Source organism: Rhizopus delemar, genomic scaffold (assembly GCF_000149305.1).
Source record: "Rhizopus delemar RA 99-880 supercont3.5 genomic scaffold, whole genome shotgun sequence".
Taxonomy (NCBI): domain Eukaryota; kingdom Fungi; phylum Mucoromycota; class Mucoromycetes; order Mucorales; family Rhizopodaceae; genus Rhizopus; species Rhizopus delemar.
Genome location: NW_027137831.1, coordinates 1,210,061 through 1,225,613, shown reverse-complemented (window position 1 = coordinate 1,225,613; position 15,553 = coordinate 1,210,061). Strand labels below are relative to the sequence as shown.

General features: G+C 37.9%; 5 protein-coding genes across 5 annotated transcripts; 3 read left to right on the top strand and 2 right to left on the bottom strand.

The window, feature by feature from the left end:
* Positions 1–538: 538 nt before the first annotated feature.
* Positions 539–2,480, top strand: RO3G_07213 (dynein light chain 1, cytoplasmic; the record flags this gene model as incomplete). Its single annotated transcript, XM_067661803.1, has 6 exons — positions 539–689; positions 748–801; positions 1,054–1,064; positions 1,117–1,197; positions 1,250–1,575; positions 1,634–2,480. 6 exons carry the CDS (start codon positions 539–541, stop codon positions 2,478–2,480), a joined length of 1,470 nt encoding a protein of 489 aa, XP_067517904.1.
* A 2,134-nt stretch (positions 2,481–4,614) lies between these two features.
* RO3G_07212 (uncharacterized protein) lies at positions 4,615–5,866 on the bottom strand (the record flags this gene model as incomplete). The annotated part of the gene is made up of 6 exons (XM_067661802.1): positions 4,615–5,139; positions 5,199–5,252; positions 5,323–5,393; positions 5,473–5,511; positions 5,617–5,653; positions 5,708–5,866. 6 exons carry the CDS (start codon positions 5,864–5,866, stop codon positions 4,615–4,617), a joined length of 885 nt encoding a protein of 294 aa, XP_067517903.1.
* A 191-nt stretch (positions 5,867–6,057) lies between these two features.
* RO3G_07211 (uncharacterized protein) lies at positions 6,058–6,510 on the bottom strand (the record flags this gene model as incomplete). Its single annotated transcript, XM_067661801.1, has 2 exons — positions 6,058–6,105; positions 6,166–6,510. The coding sequence occupies 2 exons, from the start codon at positions 6,508–6,510 to the stop codon at positions 6,058–6,060; spliced, it is 393 nt and encodes a 130-aa protein (XP_067517902.1).
* Positions 6,511–7,642: 1,132 nt separating this feature from the next.
* Positions 7,643–9,840, top strand: RO3G_07210 (hsp7-like protein; the record flags this gene model as incomplete). The annotated part of the gene is made up of 3 exons (XM_067661800.1): positions 7,643–7,699; positions 7,766–7,981; positions 8,125–9,840. The coding sequence occupies 3 exons, from the start codon at positions 7,643–7,645 to the stop codon at positions 9,838–9,840; spliced, it is 1,989 nt and encodes a 662-aa protein (XP_067517901.1).
* Positions 9,841–12,294: 2,454 nt separating this feature from the next.
* On the top strand, positions 12,295–15,444 carry RO3G_07209 (uncharacterized protein; the record flags this gene model as incomplete). Its single annotated transcript, XM_067661799.1, has 1 exon — positions 12,295–15,444. One exon carries the CDS (start codon positions 12,295–12,297, stop codon positions 15,442–15,444), a length of 3,150 nt encoding a protein of 1,049 aa, XP_067517900.1.
* Between the last annotated feature and the right edge of the window lie 109 nt (positions 15,445–15,553).

The window sequence follows — 15,553 nt, the reverse complement described above, 5'->3', positions numbered from 1 at the left end:
TTGCTTTTATTGCGTTTGTAAAATAATCAAGCTTAAAATTTTACAGCATCAAAATGTTTAAAGGCAATAGAGATTGAGTATGTATTTTAGTGCCTAGAAAAGTAGATTCATTTAACGAGTTAATTACAGCAAAGTAAAAATAAATCAGCCAATATTTTTATAGAATTGACTTTTGAGCACAAGGAAGCCTCTTAGCACTTGGAGCTTATAAGGTACACACAAGCACAGACATAAAAATACCAAAAGGTTGATTCTCTCTTACTTGCAAAAGGATCTCGTCTATTTTAGCTAACAAGTATTTACTAAATGATATCTATTGAGGTTACACAACGATTATATTACTTTTTCAATACCCGCTAATGACCCAAAAGTTAAAAAAAAAAACTTTTCTTGCTTCCTCTCTCCCTTCTTTCTCTTTCTCCCCTTTATTTCTCTTTCGTGTGTATATTCTCCTTATTTGCAAATAAATAGAAAAGGTACCCTTCTTGAATTTCTTTTTTTTCTCTCTTTTTAACTAAACTATTTTCAAAAAAAAAAGATGTCTGATGCCAAAGCAGTAATTAAGAGTGTTGACATGAGTGAAGAAATGCAACAGGAAGCTATTGAATGTTCAACACAAGCATTAGAAAAATATAATATTGAAAAAGATATTGCGGCTCACATTAAGCGTGAATTTGATCGTAAATATGGTAAGTCATACAATTGAATTGTTTAGTAGAGAAAAGAAAATAGAACTGTGAAATGTAGGAGCTACCTGGCACTGTGTTGTTGGACGTAATTTTGGTAGTTTTGTAACTCATGGTAAGCACAAAAATAATAAAAAGTGAGTAGAATGACTCATATTTTTATATTATAGAATCCAAGCATTTTATTTATTTTTATCACGGACAAATCGCTATTCTTTTATTCAAATCTGCTTAACACAAAAAAAAAAAAAAAAAATTATAAACAAATAAATACAAAAACAATATATAACTGCCAATTCTCTCGCTCTCTTTTCTTTTTCTTTTTGTTTCTTCTTTAGTGTTGTCTCAATGTTAAAACTAATCATAGCCTCTGTGCAGGTACGAGTGAATTCGAATTAAATTAATTTCTTTTTTACTCAACTTTACCCAGGCTATCCTTCAAGTCATGGTCGTTGTCTTCTTTGGTGCTCTATTAGCAAAACTAGGTTACTTTAATATGGATAAACAAAGGGTAAGAAAGATATAAATCATTTCAAGACATGTTATCTAATGAGACCCACTAGTGGTTATCCAAACTCAATTTGGTCTTTTTTACTCCTTGCTTACTGTTCTCTAACATTGCATCCATCATTTCATTCGAAAAGCTCTTGGCTTTCTGGCCAATTCCTGTATTCTATTTTGTTTATGCAATCATGAACTATACCACCTCTCAAGTCTTTTCTCGATTGACCGGATTGAGTCCTGCCTACCGTCGTTTTGTCACGGCTTGTGTGATGTTTTCTAATTCGAATTCGGTGCCCATTGCTATCATTACAAGTTTGGCTGTTTCAGACGCAGTTAAAACTTTGTATTGGACAGAGGATGACACATCAGAAGCTGTTGCTGCAAGGTATAGATAAATATAACAAGGATGAATAGCTACATATTAAGCATCACTCTACATACAGAGGTGTTTCATACACACTTTTCTTTGCAATCTTTGGTAACCTCATTCGATGGTCATACGGTTACCAATTACTTCAAAAACGCTCTGACGATGATATGTTTACCATTCATGAGGACGAAGAAGTAAACACAAAAGATTATCAATCCTTCACCAACCCATCTTCCTCTGCCTCCTCTACCTCAGGTGCTCTCACTCGTCCTCAGAGTTCATCCACCATCAATGAATCGACGGGCTTATTAATTGTACAGAAAACAAAGAAGCAAACAACAAATAGAGAAGAATCTATCTGGAAAGCATGTGTCAGACGTATTCATGGTTTCATGTCTCCACCACTTTATGCTGCCGTTGTGGCTTTAACCGTAGGACTATCGCCCTTGAAACCTTTGCTGTACGACAAACAATCCTTCCTGTACCCATCGCTTACCAAGGCCATTGAATCTTGCGGGAAAGCAGCTGTACCGATCATCCTGTCCTGTTTGGGTGCACAGCTCGTTCATATCGCTCAGTCTCAACAACCTGCCTCGCCCGAGATGAAGCGACCGATCACGTTAGCCATTGTCCTTCGTATGGTGCTCACTCCCTTTATCGTCTTGCCCTTGGTCACCTTGTTTGTCAAATATGGCTCTGAATGGTCCACTCTGGCTACTGACCCCGTCTTTGTGACCATGATGATCGTCCTCGGCTGTACTCCAACCGCCATCAATCTCGTCCAGATCACTCAAGTCAATCATATCTTTGAAGAAGAAATCTTACGTATGCTCTTTTGGAGTTATGGCGTCGTCTGTGTTCCTGTCTGTACTTTACTTGTCTTTTCTGCATTAACCGTTGTGGATACCATGTTTCAATAAAGCATTTTTTTTTCTTATTGTTGGCTGTTACACTTGGCAGCTTTCAATTTTAATCCAACAAAAAAAAAACGTATTTGCCTTTTTGTTTGCATTGCATGCTGCAGAGTAAAGTGGCGCAGAGGATGGCTACATGAATAACGATGGTTGTGTTGGACAATAAGGCCGGAAGGTACAATTTGACTTTATTTGGTAGGGGAAGAATGGTATAAAGACAACTCATGGAAAACATGATTGCATTAAAAAATGAACGATGGATCCCTGGTGTCTAGAGTACAAGAAAAGTGTCATTTCATCATTAGGTATCCTCGGTGTATTCAGTGAGAATAAATCTAATAATAACTGTACCTGTTCAATGAAAAATTTTGCATCAAATGACAAAAGATCTATTTTATTTATCTCTGCTTGAGCTATTTGTAATCAAACAGCAAATTCAAATATTAAAAAAAAAGGCGGTTGTAATTGTTGAACCTCAAAATATGTCTGTGTAACGATAATTGATAACTTTTTCTTTTGTTTAATGTTGTTTGTAAAGTAAATAAAAGAGTCGACGTATCTGAGATCAAATTATAAAGTTTGTTTATATTTTGATTAGTTCTCCCTGAAATACTCCCAATTAGGATAAAGGTGTATTCGGAAGGCTCTATTTTGTTTATTGATCCACCAATGTATCGAAAGACACTTGGGAATTCCTAAAACGCACAACTATAAACAAACAACTTGTTTCAAAGTATCCAAATGTAAAAATACAATGATTTGGTATCCAATTACCTGTTATAAAGTACATCTCTTCTTTCATTTATTTAACCATTGGCTCACTCTTTATCAGAAATCATAAATATAGTATATGTCTTGAAAGACTATAAAACAAAGCCTTTAAGAATCGTGATACTCGAAAATAAAAGAAGGAGAGTTATGAATATATAAAAATCAACACTACAGTTTGTTGTTTTTGATTCAATTAAGACACAATGATCAACTACTAATTCATAGACTATCGATTTAAAAAAAAATTAGTTCCACGCTCTCTGCTTCATTTAATTATGTGCTTTAATTTCACAAACTGCCTTTGATACCTAATGAAGAACTGGATATTCTTGTTGCTTTTCTATCAGGATTGGTTATTAAATCTAATAAATTGCTCTTCTGCAAAACTGTCATACACTTTTCTTTTGTTTGGTCCTAATGAAAATTATATAGAGTACACTATTTGAAGTTCCATAAGCAATGATGTCTTTGTACTTTTCCTGAGCCTGTCTGTGTTTTTCCAATAGGATTTTTTTTAAGTAGCAGCCTAGAGGAAGGAGCAGGTACAAGCTTAGATATCTTTGATACAATTATATTACAAATATCATATTCGTTTTTTATGCTTTTAATAGAACTACCACAATTTATTTGAATAGGTTAAGTCAGTATAAATGTTTGTATCTCAGGTGCTAGTAGCATGCTTCCTCACATCGTTAAAAAATGATGATACGAGGGTTTCTTGTCAAAGGGTGGGTTTATTCACAACAACCTTCTTTTTTTATTTTATTTTTTTTTTAAAAAAGATGAATATTAAAATCCTTTCTGGCCCAAATCATTAAATATGATGTTCTACTTCTTCTTTCACTTTGTCTAGTACATCATTAACTCTTTAGACTAAGCTATTTGTTCTCAATTATTCAAAAATATTAAAGAATACATCCATTTTAATCTATAAAGATCTCGTATTCATTAACAACCGTTTTCCTTTCCACTCCATTGTTCAATAAATCCATAAAATAAGGCGAGCATATTTATCAATAACAAGAGAAAGGTAGGAATAAATAAAGACTATAAATTTAAAGATGATTTTTTGGGGGGGGTTTTGAAAAAGAATTGTGATTAATGGTTTTTTTCTTTATTTTTAATGCTTGGTCATGTATGATTTGAATTTATTCTTTCTTTATTTGTTGTCCTAATGTTTTCATGGCTCAATAAAAAAAAGCATTTACTAGGAACATTATCAATAAGTTATTGATCATAAAGAAAGAATGATTCGTAAATAAGAATGCATAAAAACAAGTGCTGATGGCATACTTGATAAAATATACAAGACTTTATTTGCCTTCATCAACCTGGTACAATTTCTTTTTAAACAGTATAGATAAGGTTGTTAATTTGAATTCTTTTTTGCAGCATAATTATAAGTCGCATCCAGCTTTCTTCTCAAGTACTCTCCAGACGTATAAGCATGATCACCTGTACTTGACAAGGTTTGATTTACAAACCTTGAAGGAACCGGAGTCAAGGGAACATTGTCATCAGGATGAAAAAAGAATGGCATCGAATAGCGGTCGAGGTGATTATGCTCAGGTAAAAATGTGACTCGATGAATGGTGGATTTGAAGAGTCCATTCGTCCACAGCTCCATTGCATCACCCACGTTGACCAAGATGGCACCAGGAATAAGAGGAGCTGAGATCCATTCAGTACGACTTGCCTGAACTTCTAAGCCAGGAACATCCTTTTGAAAGAGTAAAGTGATAGATCCGTAATCCGAATGAGCACCAGCTCTTACATGGTCTTTGTATGCAGCTTCTCCTCCACGAGGGTATTTGAGGAAACGAAGAACGCTTGCAGATTTATCGTATGAATGAGATTTAGAAAAGAATTCTTTACCACCATTTTCTTCGGGAATCTAGGTATGTGTTGCAAGCATTATGAGCAAAATAATAAAGCTAGAGATGTTTGCATTACCTCTAATGCAATACCAAATGCAATCAAGATTTGAAGAGCAGTAGCATGGCATTTCTTTTTTTTTTGTTTATATATGCAAGCATGAGAAACATAAGCTATAAAATCGATTGCTTTTTAAGGTTACCTTGGAAAAGTAACACAGGAATTCTTTTTCTTTATCAAATACAGAAGGAAGTGGAGCAAAGGGTTTATTATCTTTAAAGCACCGAAAGTTGAATCCTCTAAAACACAAAGTAAGTTATATAAGTTCTGGATAAATCATCGCTTTATATACTCTTTATGATCTCCTTGTCGTTGTACTTTAGGATCCAATCTAAATAAAAGTTAATCATGCCTTATAAAGTAATATACTCTTAATATAACCTTTCACTGTATATTTCAGAATAGCCATGGTTGTCTTCATGAATTAAATGCTTACGCTTTTCTTCAGTAGGCAAATCAAAATACTCTTTGCTCTGTGCGTGTACTTGTTACGTTGTTTTATATAGTATATGGCTTTGTTTATTTACCAATGCAAATGCTTTTTCGATATCACTTTGAGGAATATCATGATTTATCATGTAGAAAAATCCAATGGATTTACAAGCATCAACGACTTCTTGAGCTACCTTTTCTGGATTTGTTTTGAAGTTGGAAAAATCTACGATTGGGATGGACTCGATAGCCATTGGAAATATAGAAAGAAAGAAGGGAAAAAAATGTATAAAAAAAAAAGATGACTCAGATCATTACGGTTCATAGTATAGATGTACTCTTGTGGCTTTTTGGATATGTCATTTTTTAATGCAACAAGTCGTAAAGATATAAAAGTCCCTTTTTACATGCAATCTTTTATTAAATAACGTCTCTTTTTTGTAATCTAAAATGGCATTGAAGTCTTTTGTTTTGCGAGTTCCTTTAACTTGTCCTATTACAAAATAACAATCAGTGAGTATATTCTGTTGCTTAAAAGTCCTTTTCTCATTACCTCCTTCCATGCTTGAATGGTTTCTGGCATCTTTTCCATATTACGTTGAATTGTAGCCTGTCTTTCAGCTCTCGTACGTTCATGCTTTTCTAATTTATTAGGCTTATATCTGAGTGGTTTAGGAGGTGTTGGTGGCAGTAATCCAATCGTTGTAGGTTCAATCCCTTGTTGAATGCAAGCTTTTCTTAAATCGTTTTGAGTACGTCTTGAAAGTCGAGCGGGTCTCCAGAATGACTTTGCTTTCTTCTCATTAAATACAAGTTGTGGTTTAACATCGGCTTCAACAAACTTGGCATTGTCAAGTTTAGACAAAAACTTGCGTGAAAATAAGCGAAATGTTGACATTGAAGAGAAAACAAAAAGTTTTTTTTTTACACTGACATGAGAGAGGGAGGGGTGGTCCTTATTGGATATCACAGTCACTTTTTGAATACCGTCAGATTTGTCTCAAATTAGGTACCTTGATGTTGTAACAAATGCTGTGGACTTGTTAAAGAAAACACCAGCAATTATTTGCATGTTACATGTTTTTTTTTGTCTGTTTTGATCTAAATCGATCAGCAACGTTTATTGTGAGTATGCTTACAAATGGCTGTGTTACAGTGTGAATGTCTAAAACGGTATACAAAATGCATTGTCTTGACATCTTTTACGTAGTTTCTCTGACAAGCACTCTAATGCATAAAATGATGATCTCTTTATTTCTAAATCTGTGTGGCATACTCCGTGATGTTTGGTTCAAGAGGATTGCAAATAACTAAATTAATTGGTGATATGATAACCTTGAGTAGACCATATGAGCTCAAAAACGATTGGATATGTGCTTACCCTGAAATTTAAAAAAGTTTATGACAGTGTGAATAAGTTTGCTTTGACCAATCAGTTTACTGTATTTATTCGCAGTAGGAAATCTCAGACTGCCAATTGAATTTCACAGAAAATCCGATATTAGGATGGAAAGCACTGGTAGAAAAATGGATAAAGAATCTTCCTGCTTTAAGATGCGCAGTAGAACAAACGTAATAAAAAAATAGGTTGTTTTATTCAAAGCATTTCAATGAATACACAAAAAGCAACCTATTTTTTTTTCTCACTTTGTATCCCTTTTTGTCATTTGTTTTTAGTACTTACCTGTGGATTATGAAATACTTTTTTTTAGTGTCTTAACCTTTCAACGTCGACTAATTTAACAGCTTATGGAACCTCAAGTTAAATATTTTTCAAACGTCAATCACCGTGCTTATGGCTATAATGATTCTGAGCGTAGCGTTGTACTGGAACATGATCTATCATTGATTTATACAGTAATAATTTTTTATCCTTTAGATGAAGATCGGGATCGGAAGATCAATTCCTACACTAAACTTATAACCCCGGCAAAAGATTTTTGAAGGCACCTTGCCTATATAAACGTTCCTGCGTTTTCTTTTCTTCTCTCTTTTCCTTTAACTTTGCCTTTCTTTGTTTTAACATTATAATGTATAATTTATCCAAAGTTGCCCATAGACGTCTCTTACCTAGCTTGACACGTAACGTAAGTATACAAAACTGTCAACTTTTTTTTTTCCTCAAAAATTAAGGGGCTATTTTTTTCTTATAGACTGGTGTTCTCTCTACTTTCTCTCGATCTTACAGTTCTGGTGTCAATGGACCCGTTATTGGTATTGATTTGGGTACTACCAACTCTTGTGTGTCCGTTATGGAAGGCAAAAACCCTCGTGTGATTGAAAATGCTGAAGGTGCTCGTACTACTCCTTCCGTAGTTGCTTTTACTAAAGATGGTGAATTGTTGGTCGGCCAAGCTGCTAAGCGTCAGGTAAACTATTAACCCAATTTCATTTTGGAAAAGCATTGAGGGGAGAGGGGGGGGAAGAGAAATGGAAAAGGAGAATAATGACAAAGAGATTTTTTCTGGATCCTTGATTTTCCGAATAGTATGACTCATCTTCATTGTTTTAGGCTGTAGTCAACTCTCAAAATACCGTCTATGCCACCAAGCGTTTGATTGGTCGTCAATTCAAGGATCCCGCAGTTCAAGCAGATATCCCTGCTGTTTCCTACAAGATTGTTGCTCACAACAACGGCGACGCCTGGGTTGAAGCCAACGGTCAAAAGTATTCTCCTTCTCAAATCGGTGCTTTCGTTTTGGGTAAGATGAAGGAAACCGCCGAAGGTTTCTTGAGCAAGAAGGTCAAGCATGCTGTTATCACTGTCCCTGCTTATTTCAACGATGCTCAGCGTCAAGCCACCAAGGACGCTGGTAAGATTGCCGGTCTTGATGTCATGCGTGTGATCAATGAACCCACGGCTGCTGCCTTGGCCTATGGTCTTGACAAGTCTGGCGATTCTACTATTGCTGTTTACGATTTGGGAGGTGGTACTTTTGATATCTCTATCCTCGAAATTCAAAATGGTGTCTTTGAAGTCAAGTCTACCAACGGTGATACTGCCCTTGGTGGTGAAGATTTCGACTCTCACCTTGTCCGTCATGTTGTCAAGGAATTCAAGGACGAATCTGGCATCGATCTTTCTGGCGATCGTATGGCCATTCAACGTATCCGTGAAGCTTGTGAAAAGGCCAAGATTGAATTGTCCTCTACTGTTCAAACCGACATCAACTTGCCTTATATTACTGCTGACGCCACTGGTCCCAAGCACATCAACTCCAAGTTGACCCGTGCCAAGTACGAAGGCCTTGTCGGTGACCTCATCAGCCGCACTATCTCTCCTTGTGAAAAGGCCATGAAGGATGCTGGTATTAGCAATAAGGAAGTGAACGATGTTATCTTGGTTGGTGGTATGTCTCGTATGCCCAAGGTCGTCGATACTGTCAAGCAAGTGTTTGGTAGAGAACCCAGTAAGTCTGTTAACCCTGATGAAGCTGTTGCTATCGGTGCTGCCATTCAAGGTGGTGTCCTTGCCGGTTCCGTCACTGACATCTTGTTGCTCGATGTCACTCCCCTTTCCTTGGGTATCGAAACCCTCGGTGGTGTCTTTACTCGTCTGATCAACCGTAACACCACCATCCCTACCAAGAAGGCTCAAGTTTTCTCTACTGCTGCCGATGGTCAAACTCAAGTTTCCGTCCGTGTCTTCCAAGGTGAACGTGAACTTTGCCGTGACAACAAGCTTTTGGGTGACTTCAACTTGACTGGTATTCCTCCTGCCCCTAAGGGTGTTCCTCAAATTCAAGTCGAATTCGATATTGATGCCGATGGTATCGTCAACGTCAGTGCCAAGGACAAGGCTACCAACCGTGATCAATCGATGACCATTGCCGCCTCTTCCGGTTTGAGCAATGATGAAATTGAAAACATGATTCAACAAGCCGAAGCCAATGCTGAAGCTGATCGTGCTCGTCGTGAAACCATCGAGATGGCCAACCGTGCTGACTCTGTCATGAGCGAAACCGAAAAGGCTATGGATGACTTTAAGGAACAACTCGACAAAGCCGAAGCTGAAAAGCTCAAGGAAAAGATCACCACCCTTCGTACTGAAGCCTTGAAGGCTCAATCTGGTGATTCCTCTGTCAACCCTGAAGAATTGAAGGCCAAGATTGATGATCTTCAATCTAGCTCCTTGAAGCTCTTTGAAATGGTTTACAAGAACCGTGCTGCTCAAAGTGAAAACACCTCTACTGATAACAGTAGCAGCAACACCACTGGCTCTCAATAAGAGCTGTTATACATATTCACCACCAATTTGTAATTCTCATATACACCACCCATTATACTTTTTTTCCCATATAAAATTGTAGATTATATATAGTTGTAGACTAAAGTTTCAAATAAAATAAAAGAGTTTGCATAGAATATCATTAGTGTACATGTCAAAACGTATTATGTTAGTATACAAATAGAAACAAAGCTTGCTTGGTTTTTTTATTTTTGTAAGCCTCTTTTATAATTGTCAGGCACCTTTTTTGTAATTAAGAGTTTGTAAGACACAACTATTATTACCTTACGAACACTGATAGCAGTGTATCTTGGGCATAATAAACCCCAAAAACACTCAAAGGATCGCATCAATCATACACCATCTCGACAGGCAGCTCAAGACTGACATGCTCCAGTAAAAGCCCACCCTTCCTTTTGCATATAAACAACTGGTAGATGAAACATAAAACACGCATTTACTTCTTTCTACATTTGCTGACTTGGTCTGTGCACTCATTAACTCTTCTTTCTCTGTTCATGCTTCTAAAGACATTCTTATTTATAAAGGCTTAGATAGCTATCATTTTAGCATATGCTCACTCTGATAGTTTATTTGAACACATGCAAAAAAATTAAAAAAAAGGAAGTACTTTTAGCGACTGAAATCTTAATAGGGCCTTAGTCATCATGATGCTAATGTCTAGAGAAATAACATACATCTCTTTGTGAGAAATGGATTGTGATTTTTTAAATCTTGTCAATGAATAAAAGTGAATGCCATGTTTTGTCGACAAATGTGCGCTATTTTGTATAGTAAGCTATTGCATTGTTTTGTTGCAAAATGAAAATCATACAAAGTGAATGAAAGAAAAGAAGGTTAGGGGTATTAGTCTGCGTTGTGTAGTAAGAAATTCTTTTCTGTTCCTGTTTTGTACCTTAAGTCTCACATTACCCTTGGGGTAACTCAAATTTATTAACTCCAAGTTACAAAGGGTTGCTTACAAATATTTGACATTGCATCTTTACGCTCGTTTATTGAAAAATAGCCTTAATATCAAGCAGTTTTTCTTTTTTTTTTTTCATATCTTTAATATCTCCTATCCTTTTTGCTCTCTCTGAGCTTCAGCCTTTGTTCTTTTTTTTTTTATCAATCCCTTCTTGGGTGCGTCTAATACTACCATTTGAACCTCTGGGTTTAGGTTTCTTTTTTCTTCTTTGTGATAACATAAGCTATTAATGAAATCTGAACATCATGTATACGACAGCTATTGTAAGTATTTTGAATTACCATGACTTTTTTTTAGCAACCTGTATAAAACAAATGATATGCTTACCAATTCCTATGTCATTAAAGTTTACAATTTATCTAAAATGAAAGCAAAAAGGAAAATAGATTGCTTTCTTTTCATGTAAATATGTGGCTGTGACATTGGAAATTGAATGTGATTCCAATACTCTGTTGCCGTACTTTTGTTTAATAACATACCTTTACATTTTTTTTTGTCTGCGGCATTTGCGTATTTCTCTTTTTTTTTCAATACGCGTTCTTCTCATTTTCTGTTCTCTTTATGCTCATGTTTCTTTTATTTCTTCCATTTATAATTGCGTAGGATTTTTCAATTAGCTGCTAAGGCAGCTTTTTCTGTCAACTAACCAGAGATCAATATACCTCTGTCATCTTATTTGGAACACTACGAGTAAATTTTTGTCTCTTTTCTTTTTCCTGTTATGTCCTTACTAAAACCACAAAAGACCACAGACGCTTCCCATTTTAGCTGCTCAGTCTTTACTTGCCTCAAAAGGATCAATCAGTTATGGTGGGATATGATATATACATAGTAAAACATTTCCTTTTTTTTCTGTGACGGAGCATATCTTTAGCAGACATTGTCTTTTTGCTGCCCTTTGAGCATGTTCCTTCTTTATTGGTTACATGATTGCTGCTTTTCTTTATCCGTAGTTTTTTTCCTAATTTTATATTCCGATCATAAAACGCGTGGCTTATACACGATCAAGAAAGCAAACAAACTCCTTAATTTAAATGTTGGACTGTTTACAATAAACAAACAGCCCTTTGAAAAGATAAAGAAAGGTATGTAATCTGTTATCTTGATTTGAGTGTAACCAACACAATCGAGAGCAAGTACATACATCTCAACTGTTTTTAATTCACTATCTCATTGTTTCACTTATAGAAGCTGAATGAAAACTATGAGTGGTGGCCAATAATCTGATCTCCGCTTAATAGGCTGTATAAATTGTATTATAAAAACCACTAAAAAACTTTTTTTTTGGGAAATCAGGGATAAAAAGGTCCACTATCGATAAAAAAAAAGTTTTTTTTTTTCTCTTCTTCAACTCTTTTTTCTTTACGGGAACTCCCTCATTTTTCGCTCTATCCCTTCTCTATAGGTAAAACTAACCATCTACACTCTTCAATAAGATCACTAAATTATCTTTTAGAAAATCAAAGATGCCTGCCGCACAACAAAAGAGCGAAATCCAATCCAAGAAGATGACTATTACTGTCTCTCCTAGTGAGGTTGAAACCACCAAGGCCAAGGAAATCCTTACCAAGCTTTCTGGTGCCTCCGATGCTGACCGCGAGTCTGTCGCCGAAGAACTCGCTGCTTTCGTCAAGTCTAACGGCGTCCTTTCCCTCAAGCATGCTGGTATTGTTGATGCTATTGTCAAGGATTTCGGTAACAAGAAGAGCAACGGTGCCCGTTTGTCCGCTGTTGCTGCTTTCTCTGCTCTTGCCAACAACAGCATTGAAGGTCAAGCCGAACCCTTCATCATTGCCCTCTTGAGCAACCTCTTGGAACTCCAAGCTGATAAGCAAGCTGCCATCAAGAACGCTGCTGCTGAAGCTGCCAAGAACTTTGTCACCAAGATGAACCCCAATGCCTGTTCTCTTACTGTTCCCTTCATCCTCGAAGGTCTCGGTAACTCTTGCAAGTGGCAAACCAAGATGCTTTCTCTTGACCTCTTGGTTCTCTTGACCAAGACCCACCCCAAGGAATTCTTTGTTGCTATTCCTGAAGTTATTCCCGTCGTCTCTGACTGTATGTGGGATACCAAGGCCGAAGTCAAGAAGCAAGCCACTGAAACCATGTCCTCTATCTGTTCTCTTATCGAAAACAAGGATATCGAACGTTTCATTCCTGCCGTTATTGGTTGTATCAACCACCCCGAAAATGTCCCCGAAACCATTCACTTGCTCGGTGCCACCACCTTCGTCCAAGAAGTTGACTCTGCCACTTTGTCCATCATGGTTCCTCTCTTGGGTCGTGGTTTGAACGAACGTGCTACTCCTATCAAGCGTAAGGCCGCTTTGATTATTGACAACATGTCCAAGCTTGTCGATGATCCCGATGTCGCTGCTCCTTTCTTGCCTCTTCTTTTGCCCGCTCTTGAAAAGGTTCAAGATGTTGTTGCTGACCCCGAATGTCGTGGTGTCGTTCAAAAGGCTCTTGCCACTCTTCAACGTGTCGGTAACCCCGGTACTGAAGTTTTCACCAAGGAACAAAAGAAGGCCAAGGTTGAAACCTCCATCAAGGAACTCTTGCCTACTGACATTGATGAAGCTTTCGCTCCTACCGTCAAGTTCTTGAACGATGTTGCTCTTGCTCTCTGTGTTTCCAAGAACTTCTTCAAGGATGTCTGGATCAAGTCTCTTTCTCCCTATGCCAAGTCCTTCTACACCACTGAAGATGCTGAAGCTCTTGCTTTCTCTGCCTTGAACAAGTGTGAAGAAGCTGTTACTCCTAAGGACCCCGAGGAAGAAGATGATGAAGGTGAGGATCTCTGTAACTGTGAGTTCTCCCTTGCCTATGGTGCCAAGATCTTGTTGAACCGTACCGCCCTCCGTCTTAAGCGTGGTCGTCGTTACGGTCTCTGTGGTGCTAACGGTTGTGGTAAATCCACCCTTATGCGTGCCATTGCCAACGAACAAGTCGAAGGTTTCCCTCCTCGTTCTGAATTGAAGACCGTCTATGTCGAACACGATATTGATGGTTCCGAAGCCGATACTCCTTTGGTTGACTTCATCCTTGCCTCCGAAGGTGTTGAAACCAAGGACCCCGAACAAGTCCGTAAGATCCTCCTCGACTATGGTTTCTCTGAACAAATGGTTACCAAGATGGCCATCGGTGAACTTTCTGGTGGTTGGAAGATGAAGCTTGCTCTTGCCCGTGCCATGTTGATGAACGCTGATATTCTCTTGTTGGATGAACCTACCAATCACTTGGATGTTGTCAACGTTGCCTGGTTAGAAAACTACCTCCTCGGTTTGAAGACTGTTACCTCCATCATTGTCTCTCACGACTCTGGTTTCTTGGATCACGTCTGTTCCGACATCATTCACTACGAACCCAACTACAAGCTCAAGCGTTATAAGGGTAACTTGTCCGAATTCGTCAGAAAGGTTCCTCGTGCTGCCTCTTACTACTCTTTGGAAGCCTCTCAAATCAAGTTCACTTTCCCTGAACCTGGTTACTTGGAAGGTATCAAGACCAAGGAACGTGCTATCTTGAAGATGAAGAATGTTGACTTCCAATACCCCGGTTCCGACCGTAAGCAATTGATCGACATCTCCATGCAATGTTCTCTTGCTTCTCGTGTTGCCGTCATTGGTCCCAACGGTGCCGGTAAGTCTACCTTGATCAAGTTGTTGACTGGTGAAATCGAATCTGAAGTTGGTACTGTCTGGAAGCACCCTAACTTGCGTATTGCCTATGTTGCTCAACACGCTTTCCACCACATCGAACAACACTTGGACAGCACTCCTAACGAATACATCCAATGGCGTTATGCTACTGGTGAAGATCGTGAAGAACTCGACAAGAACGATCGTATGAACGGTGAAGCCAACAAGAAGGTCATGGAACAAGTCTTTGTCATTGATGGTGAAAAGCGTGTGATTGAAGAAATCGTTGGTCGTCGTAAGCTCAAGCAATCTTATGAATATGAAGTTTCTTGGGTCGGTCGTTCTTCTGTTGACAACACCTGGATCTCTCGTCAAAAGCTTGAAGACATGGGTTTCGGTAAGAAGATTGCCGAAGTTGACTCTGCCGAAGCTGCCAAGATGGGTCTTAACCGTCCCTTGACTGCCAAGGAAATTGAAAAGCACTTGACCGAAGTCGGTCTTGAAGCCGAATTCGCCACTCACTCTCGTATCCGTGGTCTTTCTGGTGGTCAAAAGGTCAAGCTTGTCATTGGTGCTGCTATGTGGAACAAGCCTCACATGTTGGTTCTTGACGAACCTACCAATTATTTGGATCGTGAATCTCTTGGTGCTTTGGCTATGGCCATCAAGGAATACGGTGGTGGTGTCGTCATCGTTACTCACAACCGTGAATTCTCTGAAGCTTTGTGTACCGAAGTCTGGAAGGTTGATAACGGTCGCTTGACTCCCTCTGGTCACAACTGGGTCAGCGGTAACGGTTCTACTGTCATCAAAGAACAAGAAGCCGAAGATATGGTTGATGCCCAAGGTAACACCATCAAGGCCGTTGAAAAGAAGAAGAAGTTGACTTCCAAGGAACTCCGTAAGAAGAAGAAGGAGCGTATGGAACGTCGTAAGCGTGGTGAAGAAGTTTTCTCTGATGAAGATGACTTATAAACAAGAAAAATCCAAGAATTATTTTAGACTGAATCAATTTTCTTTGTTTATTTATTCATTTCATTTATAACGCATCATTAATACAATAAAATATTTTTTATTTTGTGCC